The following is an 18873-nucleotide window of genomic DNA, read 5'->3' on the forward strand; positions in this document are numbered from 1 at the left end:
GATCTTATTTTTTTGCCTCGAAGCTAGTTTGTTCATGGGGTAGGATTTGCCGGTGCGAGACATCCCGACCACCGCCACAACCACAACAGGCTGCTGGATCTGCTTCAGGATCGTCACAGAGTCAGACACGACTTGGAGGTTTCCCTCAGGGTCGTTCTCAATCAGACACACTGGTTCCTCCTCCATCCTCACTGTAGAATCTGCCATTACCCTGGCAAGCAAAATCACCACAAACACATGACTACAAGACAGATCTGACTACTGATAACTACAAACAAGTGAGTTAGTTAGATCGTATACAAATGCAACATTTCATGACCAGCAGTTACTTCAATAGAGGTTCTAAACCCAATTACTACCAAATTACGTTGACTTCATAATCTGTCATAATTCACACAAATGTTGAGTGCATATACATTTTGATTCTCCTTATGACAAAATGAACATAAAGCTAGTATTTGGTCAAATCAGAATGTTCCAATAGAGGTACAAATGTAGTCGAGTACACATGCAGAGACCTACCTTGAGATCAGATGATTTCGGTCAAGAAGGTTGAATGTAATGTTAGAGCCGTTTAGAGTTAGAGACTGCTTCTGACAGTCTAGACCAGATTCAGATTGAATTAAGCACCTCTGAGTGTTATTGAGAGCAAAGAGACCTTTCTTGTCCCGGAATGTACAGTCAAATTTTGCGGGAAAACTTGACTCTAATACTTCTAAATAATAGCAAGAAAAACTTTAAGAAACCAGAGCTGTTGATCAGCAGACACCCTCTATACAGACCATGCAGGGCCTGAGTTAGTTCGCGAAGCAACTCCTTAGGCGCTCAAAAATATTATCTCTTATAGAACTCTCCTGGGGACCCCTCCCCAAATGCTCATTTACATACAGTGCCCCTGGGCATCATACACATTTGATTACATTGATTACATTTGAAACATTGATTACCTCCTGGCTGGCTGTCTCCCTGAATAACAATGGTACCATCTATTGCGAAATGCCTATCTCTGAATTCATGAGGGTTAGCGTTACAATGAACACAATCTACTCTTCGACGTCCACATTTTAACCCAATTAAGAGAGAAATCCAGCATACATCCATCCCCCTTTGGGTCTTTCATAAGAAGCATTCATACATGAATCATAATGTTTACATAATGACACAACTACGACTACTTGCTCCACCCTTAGCGCAATATTTCTAATAGACGTAATGACACGTTTTAAATACTGCATCTAGCGTTTCCACAATATGCAATGCACGGTCACTGTTTACAAAAACTCAAAGATTAAATAACTAGATTATACCAAGGAAATGTTATAAATTCTCCACTGGATTACCCCAGCAAAGGTGAGATTCAAAGAATTATGTTTTTAAGGCATTTCTGCTTTATTGGGAATCTGGGATAGAGACAGTAGAGCTTGACAGGAAGGATGGGTGAGAGAGAGGAGGGATGACATAAAGGATAGGTCGATGGCCGGAATCGAACCGGAGGCCCTGCAATTACATGGCTGACGCCTTGGTGTGCTACCCCACCAAGCCCCCCCTCAACAGTCTTTTAAACCACAATATAAGTCTTTATTGTATGTATACTCAGAGAGACACAGACAAAGTTCAGTGAAATGTCTGAAGTAACTTCTTCCTTTATAGGGGAGATAGCGTAACCAGGGCAACATTTGGAAAAGTTATTTGTGTGTGTGTCAACTGTCTTTCTTCCATGGACTTGAGGGAGGGCTGGTGTAGTACATCATGGAGGCGCCTCGCCTGTAGTCATGACACACACACACACACACACACACACACACACACACCAGGAGACAATGTACGGTAATTATTTTTGGACCAGGGTGATAGTAATGGTATGTGTAGTAAATAAATGCATAATTTGAATATTATTGTAATGTGCATTATCTGTGACACACACCATTTTTACTAAGCGACTTACAACAAGTTACTTACACACTCACAACCCATATCCACAAGCACACACCCACAACCCATATCCACAAGCACACACTCACAACTGGAAACTGAATTTCGTGCCTGTTGTGTGACAGGAGACGGCAGACAACGTGAACAGGAACACATGCGCCTGACCACATCGCCAACATAGCCAGTTATGCTTTCACAAGCTATTCTGATAAGAACATACTGACCTAGTCATGACCCCAGGGAATGGGTTTGATGATCAAATAACTGGCCAATCAGTGCTTTAGAACGCACGTAGAATACACCCAAAGTAACTGTATGAAAATGTCTGTACATCATAAAAACATAACTATGTGCATATGCTTACCTGTGTCTTATAAACATAGCTGTGTGTGCATATGTGATTAACGAGCCCCAGACAGGGGGTGCGACCGCAGAGGGACACAGAGGGACAACAACCAGAAGTGAAACTTTGTAGCAAAACCACAGAACACTTGCTTATCACATTGTGACCTTCACCACATGACTGTCTGGTATTAATGCTTACAGTTAGAAATTATCAAATAAGGGGAGGAGGGACAGCCCATCCCCCAAAAATGTCAAATGTATAAAGATTATGTACCAAGATGAAACAGGGGGCTTTTCTGGTGAAACCTTTGCAGCTAACTGGCTGTTGATTGGCTGACGCTGGCCTGCAGAGGGGAAACTAGAGAAACCTCCTTTTCCATGGAAATGAACTATTATTGCTTGCTGATGTGCTCGAATAAATATTCTCTTAAAGAACAGTTCAGTAGTGGTGCCTAATATTAGATTTGATCTTAGAAGTTATATCAAGGACGTCTCGTTGAGATTAAACGAACTCGCTTGTAAGTGAAGACTCAATTAACTAAATTCTGGAGAAGTTGACCGCCTTACAACCTCGAGAGCCTCGCCTTCCACCTCCAGAGAGGTACGATGGACGCCCAGATGGAATACATGAAGGAATACATCGAGGAAGCACTCGCCGCGGTTCACATTCGTCCTTCCACCTCCCCGGCGGGTGCAGTTTTTTTTTCCGTGGTCAAGAAGGATGGGGGGCAGCGGCCGTGTATTGACTATAGGGGGTTGAACAATGTCACGGTCAAGAATAGGTACCCCCTCCCGTTGATTGTAAAAACACAACGTACACAACACAACATTGTAAAAAAATAACGCATGAATATAGTGTTTATTTGTGACAATGAGCATACAAATGCGTCAATCTGGCACCGCTGAGACAATATACAATTTACTACAGTAAAAGCATATAAATAATGCAATTCAAATGTCTGGGCAGACGTAAGACAAGAGGGTGTCGATCATGTTTTTGACAATGGTGGGGGGCGGGTGGAGGGCATGGGGGAGGTGATGGGCCAGAGTCATCTCCCAGGCATCCACCAGCAGGACATCCAGGCCCTTGAACATAGCCCTGAGTACTCCATCCAGCTGCAGTGAGAACCAGTCACTGTTGTAGAGGCTCACCTCTGGGTCCAGAGCCTGGAGGTTGGCTGAGCGGACCACCACCAGGGTCCCGGGAGCCCTGTCCAGGAGTCGCACCACGGCCCGCCGGATGTGCCGAAGTCGGCGAATGTAGATCTCCACAGGGAAGGTGCCGAAATGTGACCAGACGCTGAGGACTACCACAGTGTCCGGGCCCCCGGCCAAGCCATCCAGCTCATTGGACACATAGCGGAGCTCACTAGAGGTGACGGTGGAGAAGCGGATAGGGGGGCCGTGGCAGCGGTACTTCAGCAGAATGTTGTGTGTGCTGTCCACCGCCATGAAGGGCCCCACATTCTTAGGACTGTGTAGGTTGAACTCCTTCAGCTCTGAGACCAACAGAGAGGAAGGAGATTAGTAGGCTTTTGCGGGTTGAAGAAGAGAGAGAGAGAAAGCACCTTAGATACAGCTGAATATGGAGAATGTCACACTCACCTGGTAAGAAGGTGTTGAGGTACTCAAACCACTGTCTGATCGTGGAATCTCCATACATGTACACCACCTTGTCCTTCAGACACTGAGTAATGGCAGACGAGTCGTTAAACTGGCGCATCATGACTCCACCTAGCGCTCGCCACGATCCCTGGAAGTAATACCCAGAGGGCATGACCTTGATAGGCTCTGCCTTAACACTGCTGCTCTCCACCTCAGATGTGTCTGAAAGCAGAGAGCAACGTTTGCATGTAGCAGCTAACATTAAAGGTTGACTGATAATGTAAGGAGTTTCATTTGTATTGACATTTACACACACCACACACACACACACACCACACACACACACACACACACACACACACACACACACACACACACACACACACTTACCTTTAATTTCAGGCAGCACAGTAACACTGCCAGACCCTGTACTGTGAATTTGTACTTTGATGTTTACACCACTAAGAGGAATCAGAGACCATCATTGTGATATGTCATCAAAACAATATCATATATTATGTTTGTAGACATTTGTGTTTTTTCAGTTGCAGAGGTGCAAAGTACACTAACCTCTGGAAGAGGAGTGCTCCTTTGTTGGTGAGCAAGTGTTTCTGATAGCCTCCCTTGGCATGGGTGACACGTGTGTCACAGCTCAGCAGCTTTGGCTTATAGCAGTACCAGGGCTCCCCTGTGTTAAGGTCTGTATAGTTGCACAATGGCTTCCGATTGGCCGGCAGACATAGGTTACACACAGTTGTCTCAGAAAGAAAGCCAGAGCGGAACAGACTCTTGAAGAACACTCGGTCAGGCCGTTCCTCCCGTAAGCGGTGTAGCACAGCGACAGCCTCACTAGGGTGGACCAACGTCACCTCTACCTTTACAGTACCCTCCCATAGTAACGGGAAAACAGCTGAATAGAACCCGTTCCGGTGGTCCAGCACCTGCCCCGCCACACCTGCCCCCAGCTTTGGGGAGTGCAGCCGGGCCAACAAGAAGTCCCCGCCATAGCGCTTGGGCCGCCCCTTAAAGTCATGCATTTGGACCAGAGCCTCCAGCTGGTCACCCACATGCCACTCCCTCCCTCGTGCTGCTGGTAGGATAGCAAAGAGGCTGCGTGCAGGGTTGCTTGTCTTACGCAGGGACATAGGGATTAGGCGGGGTGGGGGCTCAGGCCAGGCTATGGACTCAAGGAGGTAGCGTTCCTCCACAGCCTCCTCAGATGAGGGCTCCTGGCCCAGATGGGCACAGTAGCTCTGTTTGCGGTGAAGGGGAAGAGAGCCCTGCGGGGTGAAGGCTGAGTGAATACTGCTCTGGAACTGGTAGAGTGTCAATATAGTCCTGAAATTCAGCTTCTGCTGGGGAGGAGAGGAGAGGTTACCAAGGGTGACAATGGAAGCTGTACTGGTGAAGCTCTGAGCTCTGATCAGTGAGAAAAAATGTGGCGCAAAACAAAACCATCTTTCAGCTATTTATAGGAAATGGGGAAGAAAAGAATCGCTGTTCTTTCTTCCAGCGGTTCTTTCTTCCCCATTTCCTATAAATAGCTGAAAGATGGCCCAATCCTTTCCTGAAATCAAACTCTGGTCTCTTTCACCACTCACACAGGAAGTCCGTTTTTGTCAATCTGGTTAAGAGTATGCTGTCCTCCTACCAGTACAAATATTCCACTGTTATCTGAACCTGGGCAGTGACTAACTCTACAGTAACTCCCACAAACAAACCTTTCCCCCTCACCTCCAGATTGTGGATGTTGCATAACAGGAACATGAGGGCTGACAGGACCAGCACACGGAAGATGACAGCATATTTGGGAAGGCTCTTCCACATGGTCCCCCACTTCTGTTTTCTAAGCTCAGGCCCCGTCTCACTTTCTGCTGTCACCATGGTGATGATCTCCCCCTGACATGGACATTTAAAACAAATCGGCATTAGTGAGATGGGAGAAAAAAAAGTATTTCAGCAACATACTTCAAGAAACATAGTACCAAAGCGTCTATAGTACTCTTATATTAACAGCATATTGTTTAATAAGGTTAATGTTCTTCTTCTTCATTCTTTTCAATCAACTGAAATACAACATGGTCTCGTTGTTTCTCTTCAACTGTTGGAACACAGTAGAGGGCCAATAATACTTTGTATGACACCTCATGGTTGAAACTCACTTGCCATGTACACTAGAAGTGGTGTCGAGTACAGTGTGGTAGTACAAATCATGTTTAGTCGTTTTCTTAGTTTAGGAAAAAGTCCAGTGGTGAGGGTTCGTGGAGAAGACAACGATCCTCTCCAAGTCACCTGGTAGGAGCGACCCGCCAGGTAGAAAGCAAACCAGGAGTGTGCAGTGCCCAGTTCTGAGAGGATGGAGAGAAGGATCTGGTGGTTTACTGTGTCAAAGGCAGCAGACAGGTCCAGGAGAATGAGAAGAGAGGAGAGGGAGGAAGCTTGAGCAGAGTGGAGGGCCCCTGTGACAGCAAGGAGAGCAGTCTCAGTGGAGTGCCCAGCCTTAAAGCCGGATTGGTGGGGGTCCAGGAGTTTGTTCATACGGAGATAGTCAGTCAGTTGCTTAGACGCAGCACATTCAAGGGTTTTGCAGGTCGAACAGATGAGGTCAAACAGGTCAAAGAGATGAGGACCTCCTTGTACCACCCCCAGACCGACGGCCTCGTGGAGTGCTTCAACAAAACCTTGAAGCAAGAACAAGTTGAAGTAGTTGAAGAAGACGATGGAGGCCGACGGCCCAGAAACTGGGACCAACTCCTGCTGCCCTACATGCTCTTCACCGTCCAAGAGATACCCCAGGCTTCCATCCCAGGCTTCCATTCGTCCAAGAGATACCCCAGGCTTTCATCCCAGGCTTCCATCCCAGGCTTCCATTCGTCCAAGAGATACCCCAGGCTTCCATCCCAGGCTTCCATTCGTCCAAGAGATACCCCAGGCTTCCATCGGCTTCTCCCCCTTCAAGCTACTCTACAGAAGAAGGACGAGGGGGCTCCTGGACATCACCAAGGAGGCCTGGAAGAGACAACCCTCGCCCCATCGCATCGTCGCCGAGCACGTGAAACATATGAGGGGCACCGAGGGATACTGGTAGGTGCCCCTCACCGCCCAGGCCCGCGAAAAGACAGCTTTAGCAACTCTGGGAGGCCTCTACCAGTACACTGTCCTCCCATTTGGGGTCCATGGGGCGCTGGCCACCTTCCAGCCGATGATGGACCGGATCCTGCGGCCCCACCAGGAGTACACTGCCGCCTACCTTGACGGCATCGTCATATATAGCGCTTCCTGGCGTTACATTTATTCCCATTGAATGTTTCTAACAGTCATGGATAGGGATGGGAATAGAGAACCGGTAACAAATAGTTTAATGCATCGGAATCGTATGTCTCCGAGGTTATCGATTCCTCTTATTGATGCCGGCATGTTTTGTGCACATAGTTATGGGGATCAAATATAGAAAGCCCAAATATAGAAACATTTTCACCTTTCAGCTGTTGTTGTTGGAGGCCTCTGATGCAGACATTAAAGGGTTTTCAAATGTTGTACGTTTTAGTAAATGTTTTGTAATGTGTAAGGTGCACATGCTATCTTGACTACCAACCAAGATATGTAGAATTGCAACACAGACATAACAAGCTCAAAATCTAATTTGATGAATGTATTCCACAAGAACTACATATCTACATGTTCTTGACATTATAATAATCAACCCAAAAAAGGCATTTAAGGCATTTTACTTACTTGAATCTTGACAAATCCAGTCCAACATAACAAAGAGTGTGTGGGGGGAGGGACACTGTTAAAAAAAACAGAGACCTTTTTTTGGAATCCACCGCCTTTTGTCTGCTCATTCACTGGATCCAGCTGGGTCCAGTCCTCACCTACTCAAACCTTACAGGTGTAGGTTGGATGGAACCAGATGCAAGAACCATCATTCAGTCAGTTTGATCGTACCGGTAACATCAGATCTACAGCATGTGTTCAACTTTCAAAACGCACAACTGAACACTGAACCTGTTTTACTTGTTCCAATTTCCTTTTCAATAGGCCCTATCCTTCAGCCTGCGCATAAGCTAGAATTCCCCCTCAGACATGGTGACGTGAAGTGCTGACGTGACATATATCCTGTAGTGCTGGTGTACCATTGTTTGAACAAGCCATTCTTCTTCCATTTCTCATTCAGAAATACTAAAAAGCAGAGGTGTGTTACCATCAACATGTCTCACCAAACTGGGTTGGGGCCACATTGAATGGAACATTCCAAATATTGTACATTCCATCTATTGCAGTTCTATACTAACAAATAAATAATATTTAATAAATAAAACACATAATATTTACTGTGAGGTTAAAGTAGTTTCTTAGCTTTAATTAAACTAAAGACTCTTAGAAGTTAAAGAAAATAATTCAACACAGAACATAAAAGCTATGGCTGACTAGTGAGCCTACATCAACCTTAATGCTATTCAAGTGTGAGACGATTACATTTGTCTTCCCAATTTAAGATACACATTAATCTGTGGTAGTGAGCACACAGAAAGGGGTGGAATGTCCGGAATGCAAGTGTCGGCAGTCGCGTCCGCAGTCTGCATAGCAACGGCGTTCGAAAGAGATGATTACATGACAAAATCTGACATGACAGCGCAGCTGAAACAATATTCATCAGAGCAGTCATACATCACCTCCCTGTCATCAGAACGACCACCACACAAATTGAGCAAAGAAAATTGCTGGTGCCTTATTGGAAGTTTCACCATGCCTAAAAGCTCCTGCAGGACAGTAAGAGAAGAGGTCTGTGGCTTCAGTAGTTGTTTTTGTATTGTTGACTTCTGTAAATCCCTAGATGACAGTGTTACATTTGCTTTCTTAAGACAGGATAATGAATACATCTGTTCAATGGGCATAGATGATGCATTTGCCAATGTGATGAACTGTTAATCAGTATACAGCCTGCACAGTAGGCCTATATATATAGTATAGGTACCGGTATATATATATATATATATATATATATATATATATATATATATATATATATATATGAAGAGGTTATAGCTAGCTAGCTACGATTTATCAACAAAATAATTAACAGCAAGCTATAGCCAAAACTTGGGCAGGTGGAGAGAGGGCAAGTGAGCTAGTCACATTGGACAGACTACCAAAACAGCAAAATAAAGTGATAGATGTCAGAAATACATTACCAGGAGATTCAATAAGATAGTTGTATATGTCAGGATATGACACCTCTGGCAATGCAATCAATCAATCCACTTTGAAGGAGGCAGACTGAAAGGACACTAATCAACCCCTATTTCGTCCATTTTTTCTATATAACGATGCCGATCGTAGATTGGCAACAACATTACATAATTGTTTGCCTGTGGCCATCAGATTTGGGCTCCTACTAGCTACAAAGCAATACTGTTTACTTATGTTATGCTATTAAACTGGCAAAGACCTCGAATTTGAAACTAACTAAAGGGACTGTTTTCCCCAAAAAGGGGCGGGGGGGGGGGGGGGGCATGACGTGTCATAATGAAGTTTCATAATGAAGAGCATCCAAGCGCATCAAAACAATATATCATTTACTACAGTAAAAGCATATAAAAAAAAGAAAATAACTTAAAATATGTCTGTCACAAACGGATATCCTACCATTCACAAAACCATGACATTTCAACAGTTCAATATTTATTCAAGTTGTGGTAAGTTTTAACACTGCTTTAGGTTAAGTCTCACTTGGCAATAGCGCAGTTTGTAAAACAGTAAGTAAACGTCAAAGTAATTACTGTATGCAATGGTGATATGGCAGGTGTCGTGTCAGATAGTGTTCCCCTTCTAGTAATTGTGGTTTTAAGAGGTGTCTAAAGGCCAATGCACACAGCGTGCGATTTTGTCGCACAACAACATTCGATTCTCAATTCACACCACCGAAGTGTGTGTGTGTGAATGGAGAATCGAATGTTGTTGTGCGACAAAATCGCATCGCACGCCGTGTGCATTGTCCCATTCAAAACAATGGAATCGAATTCGCGGTGCGACAAAATCACACGCCGTGTGCATTGGGCTTAAGGCGAATTTGATGATGACTTACTTACATGATGTCACAATTGGATTTCAAGTGTCATGCATTGTGAAGAATCTTTTAATTAATTAAATCATTAAATACAAATTAAAAGATGTTATTGCAATTTGTTAATTCAACAGCATAATGAAATCACAATTTGTTTCATTGAATTACAGATCAATAATATGCAATCTGCAAGCAACATCTTTCAGATGAATAAATATATACAGTCGATTTTAAGTGCAAATGAAAGTATCAAAATAACTTATAATATTTAGAAAATTATGATGAACAAGGGAATAATATGATTGTCAATCATTGCTAAAGTAGTAAATCATCATATTTGCAGAAGTTGAGTAACTTTCATTAGATTACTCTTATAAACATACTTTCTGTCAGATCGGGAACACTACTCTATCTGACACGACCCCGGTGCTAAGGTCATGAAGGCAATACTGTCGTGGTGTAACGTATAAGCTATGGCATTGCTCTGCACACTGACAATACTGTCGTGGTGGTGTAGCGTATGGGCTATGTCATCGCTCTGCACACTGACAAAAAAAGAGGCCTCAAATGGTAAACAGAATACAAATAAACAATTTCTACAAATGATATTTGGATAACTCTGGTACATACAGTATCAATAACACTGGAGAAGAATGTTATAGGCCAGTAAGTCCTAGAGTACAAGCTCTCTGCTGGTTGTGACAGCTCATCATCAGCATCTAGGAAGCACCTGTTGTTAATTCATCCCTCCATTGGCCAGCAGATTCTATTGCTCTCAGGAATGGGCTTGAACACCCAAGAGGTGTTGCATACATAGGCATGGCATACATAGAAAAACATACAATTTGGTACACAGATGAGTTATAATAGTTAGGTTCAGATTAGTGATTCTAAGTCGTAATCATCATAATCCCAATCATGTCATGTCAAAGTCATGCCCTGGACATAAAATAAATAAATGACTGTGCTAGATACATCTACTGTAGATGACTATTACTTTGTAATATGACTTGCTATTATTTTGTACTTTTGGTAAAAAAAAAAAATGAATACAACTGTGCTTCTGTGTCTGTATAACCAAACATATTTGTTATTTAGAGTGAGCATGAAGTGTCTAAGGAACGTGTTGATCAATGCAGTCTTTGATAAATAAATCAATGTCCTGCAATACAATTGCTCTATGACAGCCTGAATCCAATTCAGATCAATGCACTGTATACATTGTCACAATATCTCATAAAAATCTTGTTTTTACAATCAGTGGGTCATAATTCACTAACATGGCTGTTTTTCTTTGATCAACAATTGAACCAGAACCAACAGAACCGTTTGAAACAAGAGGTGATTCAACCCTCTGAGAGAAAACACTTTGGCAATGGCAATTCAAGTTTCAATAGTTTGTGTGGGGGAAAACAGTATTAATAAGTGCTTAAGTAACAGTATTAATGTGCTTGCGTTGATTACAGAGTCTGTCCTCCCATCTCTCCACCGAGCTGGTGTGTTTGTACAAGATTGTGAGATGGTTGATGTTAGGGTTGCGCAACATCAACATTTTCGTACTGATAATATAACTTAAAATAAATATATCAGGGATGCACCAGTACCACTTATTCATTCATCAGTCAATACCAATTCACAGCATTCATAAGTCAGTCACTTATTCATTCATTCAGTCAATACCAATTCACAGTACTAAACTTAACAGATTCCTGGATTTTTCCTGGATACATGGTGTACAGGTTTTTCGCCCTTGCTTGCTTGCTATGCGCTGGTGGTCCTTGGGCCTCCCCTTGGGGGCCCCCGGCTGCCCCGTGTGCCTGGTCTATTCCGCCGCCGGGGCACCTGCTTGGCCGTCCTTGTGCGGGGCCTTTATGGTCTGTGCTTGCTTGGCTGGGCCGGGTGTGCTGGTGGTGGGGCGGGCTGGGTGTGTGGGGCGGCGGGGGCTCCCCGGGGGGGGGGGGGGGGGGGTTAGGGTCCACCGCTGGGTGCTGGTAGGCAAACTGGTTAGTAGTCGCTCTATGTGTAGAGGGCAGCAAGGGAATTTTCCTGGCTACATAGTGTACAGGTTTTTTACTTTTGCCTCTGTCAGTATGTGAAGCGCGTTGAGTTGCATCTTGTAAGAAATGCGCTATACAAATAAAATTTGATTTGATTTTGATTTGATTCCGAGGAGTATTGGCCAATTCAGAGTACCGATCCAATAAAAGGCTCTCTTTTATGTAAAATGCTACTGCCACCCCTCGAAACATTCAGCTTGCAAATTGAGCACACATTTTTGGACGATATTCAACTCCTGTAAACATAACCCCAAAATATTTGCCTCTCTCTCTCTCTCTCTTTGCGCTAACTCTTCCCTGGGCAGACGTAAGACAAGAGGGTGTCGATCATGTTTTTGACGATGGTGGGGGGCGGGTGGAGGGCATGGGGGAGGTGATGGGCCAGAGTCATCTCCCAGGCATCCACCAGCAGGACATCCAGGCCCTTGAACATAGCCCTGAGTACTCCATCCAGCTGCAGAGAGAACCAGTCACTGTTGTAGAGGCTCACCTCTGGGTCCAGAGCCTGGAGGTTGGCTGAGCGGACCACCACCAGGGTCCCGGGAGCCCTGTCCAGGAGTCGCACCACGGCCCGCCGGATGTGCCGAAGTCGGCGAATGTAGATCTCCACAGGGAAGGTGCTGAAATGGGCCCAGACGCTGAGGACTACCACAGTGTCCGGGCCTCCGGCCAAGCCATCCAGCTCATTGGACACATAGCGGAGCTCACTAGAGGTTACGGTGGAGAAGCGGATAGGGGGACCGTGGCAGCGGTACTTCAGCAGGATGTTGTGTGTGCTGTCCACCGCCATGAAGGGCCCCACATTCTTAGGACTGTGTAGGTTGAACTCCTTCAGATCTGAGACCAACAGAGAGGAAGGAGATTAGTAGGCTTTTGCGGGTTGAAGAGAGAGAGAGAAAGCACCTTAGATACAGCTGAATATGGAGAATGTCACACTCACCTGGTACGAAGGCGTTGAGGTACTCAAACCACTGTCTGACGGTGGAATCTCCATACATGTACACCACCTTGCCCTTCAGACACTGAGTAATGGCAGACGAGTCGTTAAACTGGCGCATCATGACTCCACCTAGCGCTTGCCACGATCCCTGGAAGTAATACCCAGAGGGCATGACCTTGATAGGCTCTGCCTTAACACTGCTGCTCTCCACCTCAGATTTGTCTGAAAGCAGAGAGCAAAGTTTGAATGTAGCAGCTAACATTAGAGGTTGACCGATAATGCACAGATGGAGTTTCATTTGTATTGACATTTACTCACACACGGATGCACACTTACCTTTCATTTCAGGCAGCACAGTAACACTGCCAGACCCTGTACCGTGAATTTGTACTTTGATGTTTACACCACTAAGAGGAATCAGAGACCATCATTGTGATATGTCATCAAAACAATATCATACATATGAACAAATAGACATTTGTGTTTTTTCAGTTGCAGAGGTGCAAAGTACACTAACCTCTGGAAGAGTAGTGCTTCTTTGTTGGTGAGCAAGTGTTTCTGATAGCCTCCCTTGGCATGGGTGACACGTGTGTCACAGCTCAGCAGCTTTGGCTTATAGCAGTACCAGGGCTCCCCTGTGTTAAGGTCTGTATAGTTGCACAATGGCTGCTGATTGGCCAGCAGACATAGGTTACACACAGTTGTCTCAGAAAGAAAGCCAGAGCGGAACAGACTCTTGAAGAACACTCGGTCAGGCCGTTCCTCCCGTAAGCGGTGTAGCACAGCGACAGCCTCACTAGGGTGGACCAGCGTCACCTCTACCTTTACAGTACCCTCCCATAGTAACGGGAAAATAGCTGAATAGAACCCGTTCCGGTGGTCCAACACCTGCCCCGCCACACCTGCCCCCAGCTTTGGGGAGTGCAGCCGGGCCAACAAGAAGTCCCCGCCATAGCGCTTGGGCCGCCCCTGAAAGTCATGCATTTGGACCAGAGCCTCCAACTGGTCACCCACATGCCACTCCCTCCCTCGTGCTACTGGTAGGATAGCGAAGAGGCTGTGTGCAGGGTTGCTTGTCTGACGCAAGGGCATAGGGATTAGGCGGGGTGGGGGCTCAGGCCAGGCTATGGACTCAAGGAGGTAGCGTTCCTCCACAGCCTCCTCAGATGAGGGTTCCTGGCCCAGATGGGCACAGTAGCTCCGGTTGCGGTACGGGGGAGGAGAGCCCTGCGGGGTGAAGGCTGAGTGAATACTGCTCTGGAACTGGTAGAGTGTCGACACAGTCTGGCAATTCAGCTTCTGCTGGGGAGGAGAGGAAAAGTTACCAAGAATGGCAATGGAAGAGGTCAATCTGTACTGGTGGTGAAGCTCTGAGCTCTGATCAGTGAGAAAACATGTGACGCAAAACAAAACCATCTTTCAGCTATTTATAGGAAATGGGGAAGAAAGTACAGCTGCAAGCCCAATCCTTTCCTAAAACCAAACTGGGGCCTCTTTCTCCACTCAACTCACACAGGAAGTCAGTTTTTAAAATCTGGTTATGAGTATGCGATCCTCGTAACAGTAGGTAAACTCCACTCTTATCTGAACCGGGGCAGTGACTAACTCTACACTAACTCCCACAAACAAACTTTTCCCCCTCACCTCCAGGGCGTGGATGTTGCGTAACAGGAACATGAGGCCTGACAGGGCCAACACGAGGAAGATGGGGGCATATTTGGACAGGCTCCTCCACACGTTCCCCCCCCTCTGCTTTCCGAGCTCGGGCCCCATCTCACATTCTGCTGTCACCATGGTGACGATGTCCTTATCACCAGTCCCCCTAAATGGACATTTAAAAAAAAAAAAATCGTCATTAGTGAGGTGGGAGAAACACAATCTATGTCAGTAGCATACTTCATTCATGTTTTGCTTTTAACATCATCAGCTTGGAATAAACTGTTTCACCATTCAGCTATGTTGCTGTATTTAACCTTGAAACATAGTACAAAAGTTAAATTCATTCATTCATTCATTTCAAACAACTGAAATACAATGTGGTTTAATGTGAGGCCCTGCGACATACCAGCAACATGTCCAGGGGGTGTACTTGTACATCAAACCACCTCACGCTATGGAAACAGGAGATTTGGGCCATTAGGCTCGAGAACCAATCGGTTCTTACTTTTTAACGTGAGGATAGGAAGCTCATAACAAATAGACTTTCCAGTAAACGCCGAGCGACTGACGCTGAGAGTGACTGCTGTAGACTGACGCTGAGAGTGACTGCTGTAGACTGACGCTGAGAGTGACTGCTGTAGACTGACGCTGAGAGTGACTGCTGTAGCAGTCTGGTTGTGGCTGATGTTGGTCAACAACATTACGTAGCCCGTGCCTGTCTCCCTGTGCAATGGGAGAGTGTTCACGGTTCTGAAATCCAGTTGCTTTTCCAAGGGCCCAATCCCATTTGTGACGGGGTCTGGTGAAAAAGTCCCCAAGTAGGGCATGGTAATTTTTCTGTTTTTTTTACAGATTATGAAAGTGCAGATTGTAAGCTTTCAAATGTCATACATTGGAATAAAAAAAACTTGTTTGGAGAGCCAAGTAGTCCTACCACTTCGCCCTACCCCTCTCCCAACAAGAATCGGGACACCCTACCTCTACATATACTATATACTACATACATATAGGCTACATAGGCTATATACTAATTAACAATTCATCACATTGGCAAAGACACAGATTTATTTATTATCCTATCTTAAGAAAACAAATGTAGACCTCTCATCTAGGGATTTAGGCTACACGGCAAATCAAATGAAATCACACTTTCTGTAAAATACCAATAAGTCTTTCATAACCAAATAAGCCACAGATCTCTTCTTTTACTGTCCTTCGCCCTTTGGGGAAGTAAAGAAAATCGTCAAAAATCGTCAAAAATATTTGACGTGCAAAATACTTAAGTAGCAGCTTTTCGGAACGGTGACACTAGCTTTTCCAATAAGGCACCAGCACTTTTCCGCTTGATTTCGTTCTGATGACGGGGAAGTGACTGCTCTGATGAATTCGGTTGTTAAGTCGTGACGTGTTTCCGGGTCCAAAGTTGGCTGAGGCGCTGTCTTCGAAATGCCGCTGAAATTATATTTATATAGCGCTTTTCCGAGGCTCAAAGACGCTGACAAATATGGGAAAAACGGGAAAGTGCTGTGTCCCTTGTTGTATGAATAGATCCGAGTCTAAAAAACGATTTAACTGTCATTCGACCGCTGTAGTACACTGGTGGAGGGAATTTCTGGTTTGGACCTGGAAATGGCTACATGTCACGTTTGACGTCAGACTTAACAACCGAACGCACAAGCAACAAAAGAAAGCCACAAATGGAATTATTTTCTTAGTTAATAAAGATTTTTAAAAATTATGATAACCATTGTGTTAACTTAGTTTAATGTAATTTCAATGTATTATAGCCTAGACGTTTTCTTTATAACAAGCATAACCCCAAAAAAAGCTAGTAGGCCTATGCTGATGTCTCTTGCTAACTAGATAACGTTACAACATTGTTTTAAGGCTGATTTGTGGATGACAATCGCACATTTTGACATAAAATTCAACTTAAGTCCAGCAGCGAAGTTGTTGCACTTGTTAGCACTCTAATATCAATGCAGACTAGCAGGGTAGGGACACAGGTTGCTAGCCTACAGAGCACTGCTATTCTGAACTAACCTGATAATGAAGCATTGTTCTTTTTTAATTTGATGAATTGTTTGATCGATTGACAGCGTGAAAGGAGTGTTCATGCTTTTCTATGATAGGCTACTACTGATGACGTATCAGGGTCTTGAAGACTTGTGTTCCATAGTGGATGATTTCAACCACTACCCCTTGTAACTGTTCCTAGGGGGAACCTGAAAAAGAGGGGTAGCAGGTAAACAATAAGAAACGGGACTGGGCCTAATAAGTGGTAGGGGCAAGGGGTGCATTGTGATTGTATTGTGATTTGGGCCAAGATCTGGACGTCGCCAGCCCTTTAATAAAGGCTTTATGGAAATCGTGAATGCATGGGCCCAGAATCAAACGAAACTACTATCTTGCTCATTTACCATCATGTCATTCATGATAGCAAAGCTTCTTAATAGCTGATGATTAAAACTGATCATGGCAAAAACTGCAGCTTTCTTCTTTGTTTAAGACAAATCTGTCAAGAAGGGTATAGTTAGTTAGCAGTCTTATAGCTGCTAGCCAGGTCCTTATTATGTACAAACAAATGGCAATAAATAAACACAATGTTAGGATAGGATGGACTGTACTTACGTGAGCGGATACAGCCAGTGCCAGAATGGTCTTGGGGGTGCAGGAGCTGTCCCTGTGAGGCTCGCTGCGCTCCGGGACAGAGGAACAAACCATCTCCTGTCTTTAATTATCCTAATCACTGCTGTTTATAAAACAGTTGTAATACTATCTGATTGTATTATTCCGTTAGAGTAAACTGCAGTGTGACAATGTCCCAACGTGAGAATCTGTAGCCCCGCCCACCCACTAACGGTCATATAAGTCATGTAAATATATGTAAAAGATTTCTTCAAAATAAGAGCTACACTATATTTCGCACTTAAACGTGGCAAATAGGGAAGGAACCACAAACAAAAATTATGCTAATCATCTTAACAAATGTATATCAATCAAAACCATATCATAATGTGGTATAGTACTGCAACAGGGTTTGTAATTGTTCTTATATCTTAATTACTTACCCTGGTGAAATGGTATTTGCCCCCAGAATAATGGGCTGTAAAGAAATTATGTTTCACAGATTTCAATGAATCTCTAGTAGGCCTACCACTCTCGTCAGGAACACTTCTAGGAATGCATATCACATGAGTGTGAATCCAAAGCAATGTCATATGCTGGCTATTTACATTTAAAAATGTACATATTTTATTTGGTTAGTAGAGACCCTAGTGAGCATTCCCTCCAATACATTTACTGCGGCACCTAGACTAGTTTTTGCGCTACAAACCTTAATTTAATATCGTGGCCAATGGTATGGTTAAAGTTGCAATTATGCAGTGCTCCATGAAATGACAGTATACTGATTCTAGACTCTACTGAGCGTTCCCTACAATACATTTACCATAGCGCCTCCTAAACACTGATTTGTATTAGCTGCATTTATTTTTATTTTTTTGTTTTAAAACTCTCACTTTACAAATTACATTTAAATAACAACACACATGAACAATTGTTCATGTTTATTCCTTTTTATAAATCATGAATAAATACAGGTTTATCACTGTTTTTTAAATTTATGTATTACTTTGGCACTTATTTTGAAGATTTCCGAAATGTTGTTACCCGGAAGTACTTTGTTCACGTGGTTGATGGGAGAGGAGCGCAGCAGCTGCAGCTCGCGCATGCGCATGAACCAGCAACCATGAGCACATAGGCTGTGTTCGGAATAGCATACTAGCATACTACTCATACTAGATATGACGTAGATTTGAGTATGCGAGAGCGTTCACGCTGTACAGTATGCGAGATTTGAGTATGCGAGAAATTGAGTATATATACTATATTTTCTGAATAATTTAAGTGTGATACGACTGTACACTTCTGGAGTACTGATTCAGAGCGAAATGCATTCTGGGAGGCAGTATGCATACTGTGTAAACGGTCGGCTGTTTTTCGCATACTTATTATGAATTTAGTAGGCAGTATATACTCATTGAGTATGCTAGTATGCAGTATATACCCATTGAGTATGCTATTATGCAGTATGCTAGTATACCATTCCGAACACAGCCAGAGTGAACCGCTTGCAAAGTGGTTCAGTGAAAGTGATGAATTGAGAATCAAGGACCCCAATTGAAATAAGCCAGTGGCTTTCTTGGGTTTTTATCCTGTTAGTTGACCTTGTATGTAATATGTACTTTCATGTACCTACTTCTGCA

At 44.1% G+C, this 18873-nt stretch overlaps 2 protein-coding genes across 2 annotated transcripts; both read right to left on the minus strand.

Moving 5' to 3' along the window:
* Positions 1-3228: 3228 nt before the first annotated feature.
* On the minus strand, positions 3229-5766 carry LOC308162862 (NXPE family member 3-like; the record flags this gene model as incomplete). The annotated part of the gene is made up of 5 exons (XM_080537003.1): positions 3229-3776; positions 3883-4104; positions 4273-4343; positions 4453-5234; positions 5617-5766. The coding sequence occupies 5 exons, from the start codon at positions 5764-5766 to the stop codon at positions 3229-3231; spliced, it is 1773 nt and encodes a 590-aa protein (XP_080393129.1).
* A 6208-nt stretch (positions 5767-11974) lies between these two features.
* Positions 11975-14740, minus strand: LOC308163037 (NXPE family member 3-like; the record flags this gene model as incomplete). The annotated part of the gene is made up of 5 exons (XM_080537213.1): positions 11975-12843; positions 12947-13168; positions 13283-13353; positions 13464-14245; positions 14591-14740. The coding sequence occupies 5 exons, from the start codon at positions 14738-14740 to the stop codon at positions 12293-12295; spliced, it is 1776 nt and encodes a 591-aa protein (XP_080393339.1). The 3' UTR covers positions 11975-12292.
* Between the last annotated feature and the right edge of the window lie 4133 nt (positions 14741-18873).

Source organism: Nansenia antarctica (assembly GCF_963989245.1).
Source record: "Nansenia antarctica genome assembly, chromosome: 7".
Lineage (NCBI taxonomy): Eukaryota > Metazoa > Chordata > Actinopteri > Argentiniformes > Microstomatidae > Nansenia > Nansenia antarctica.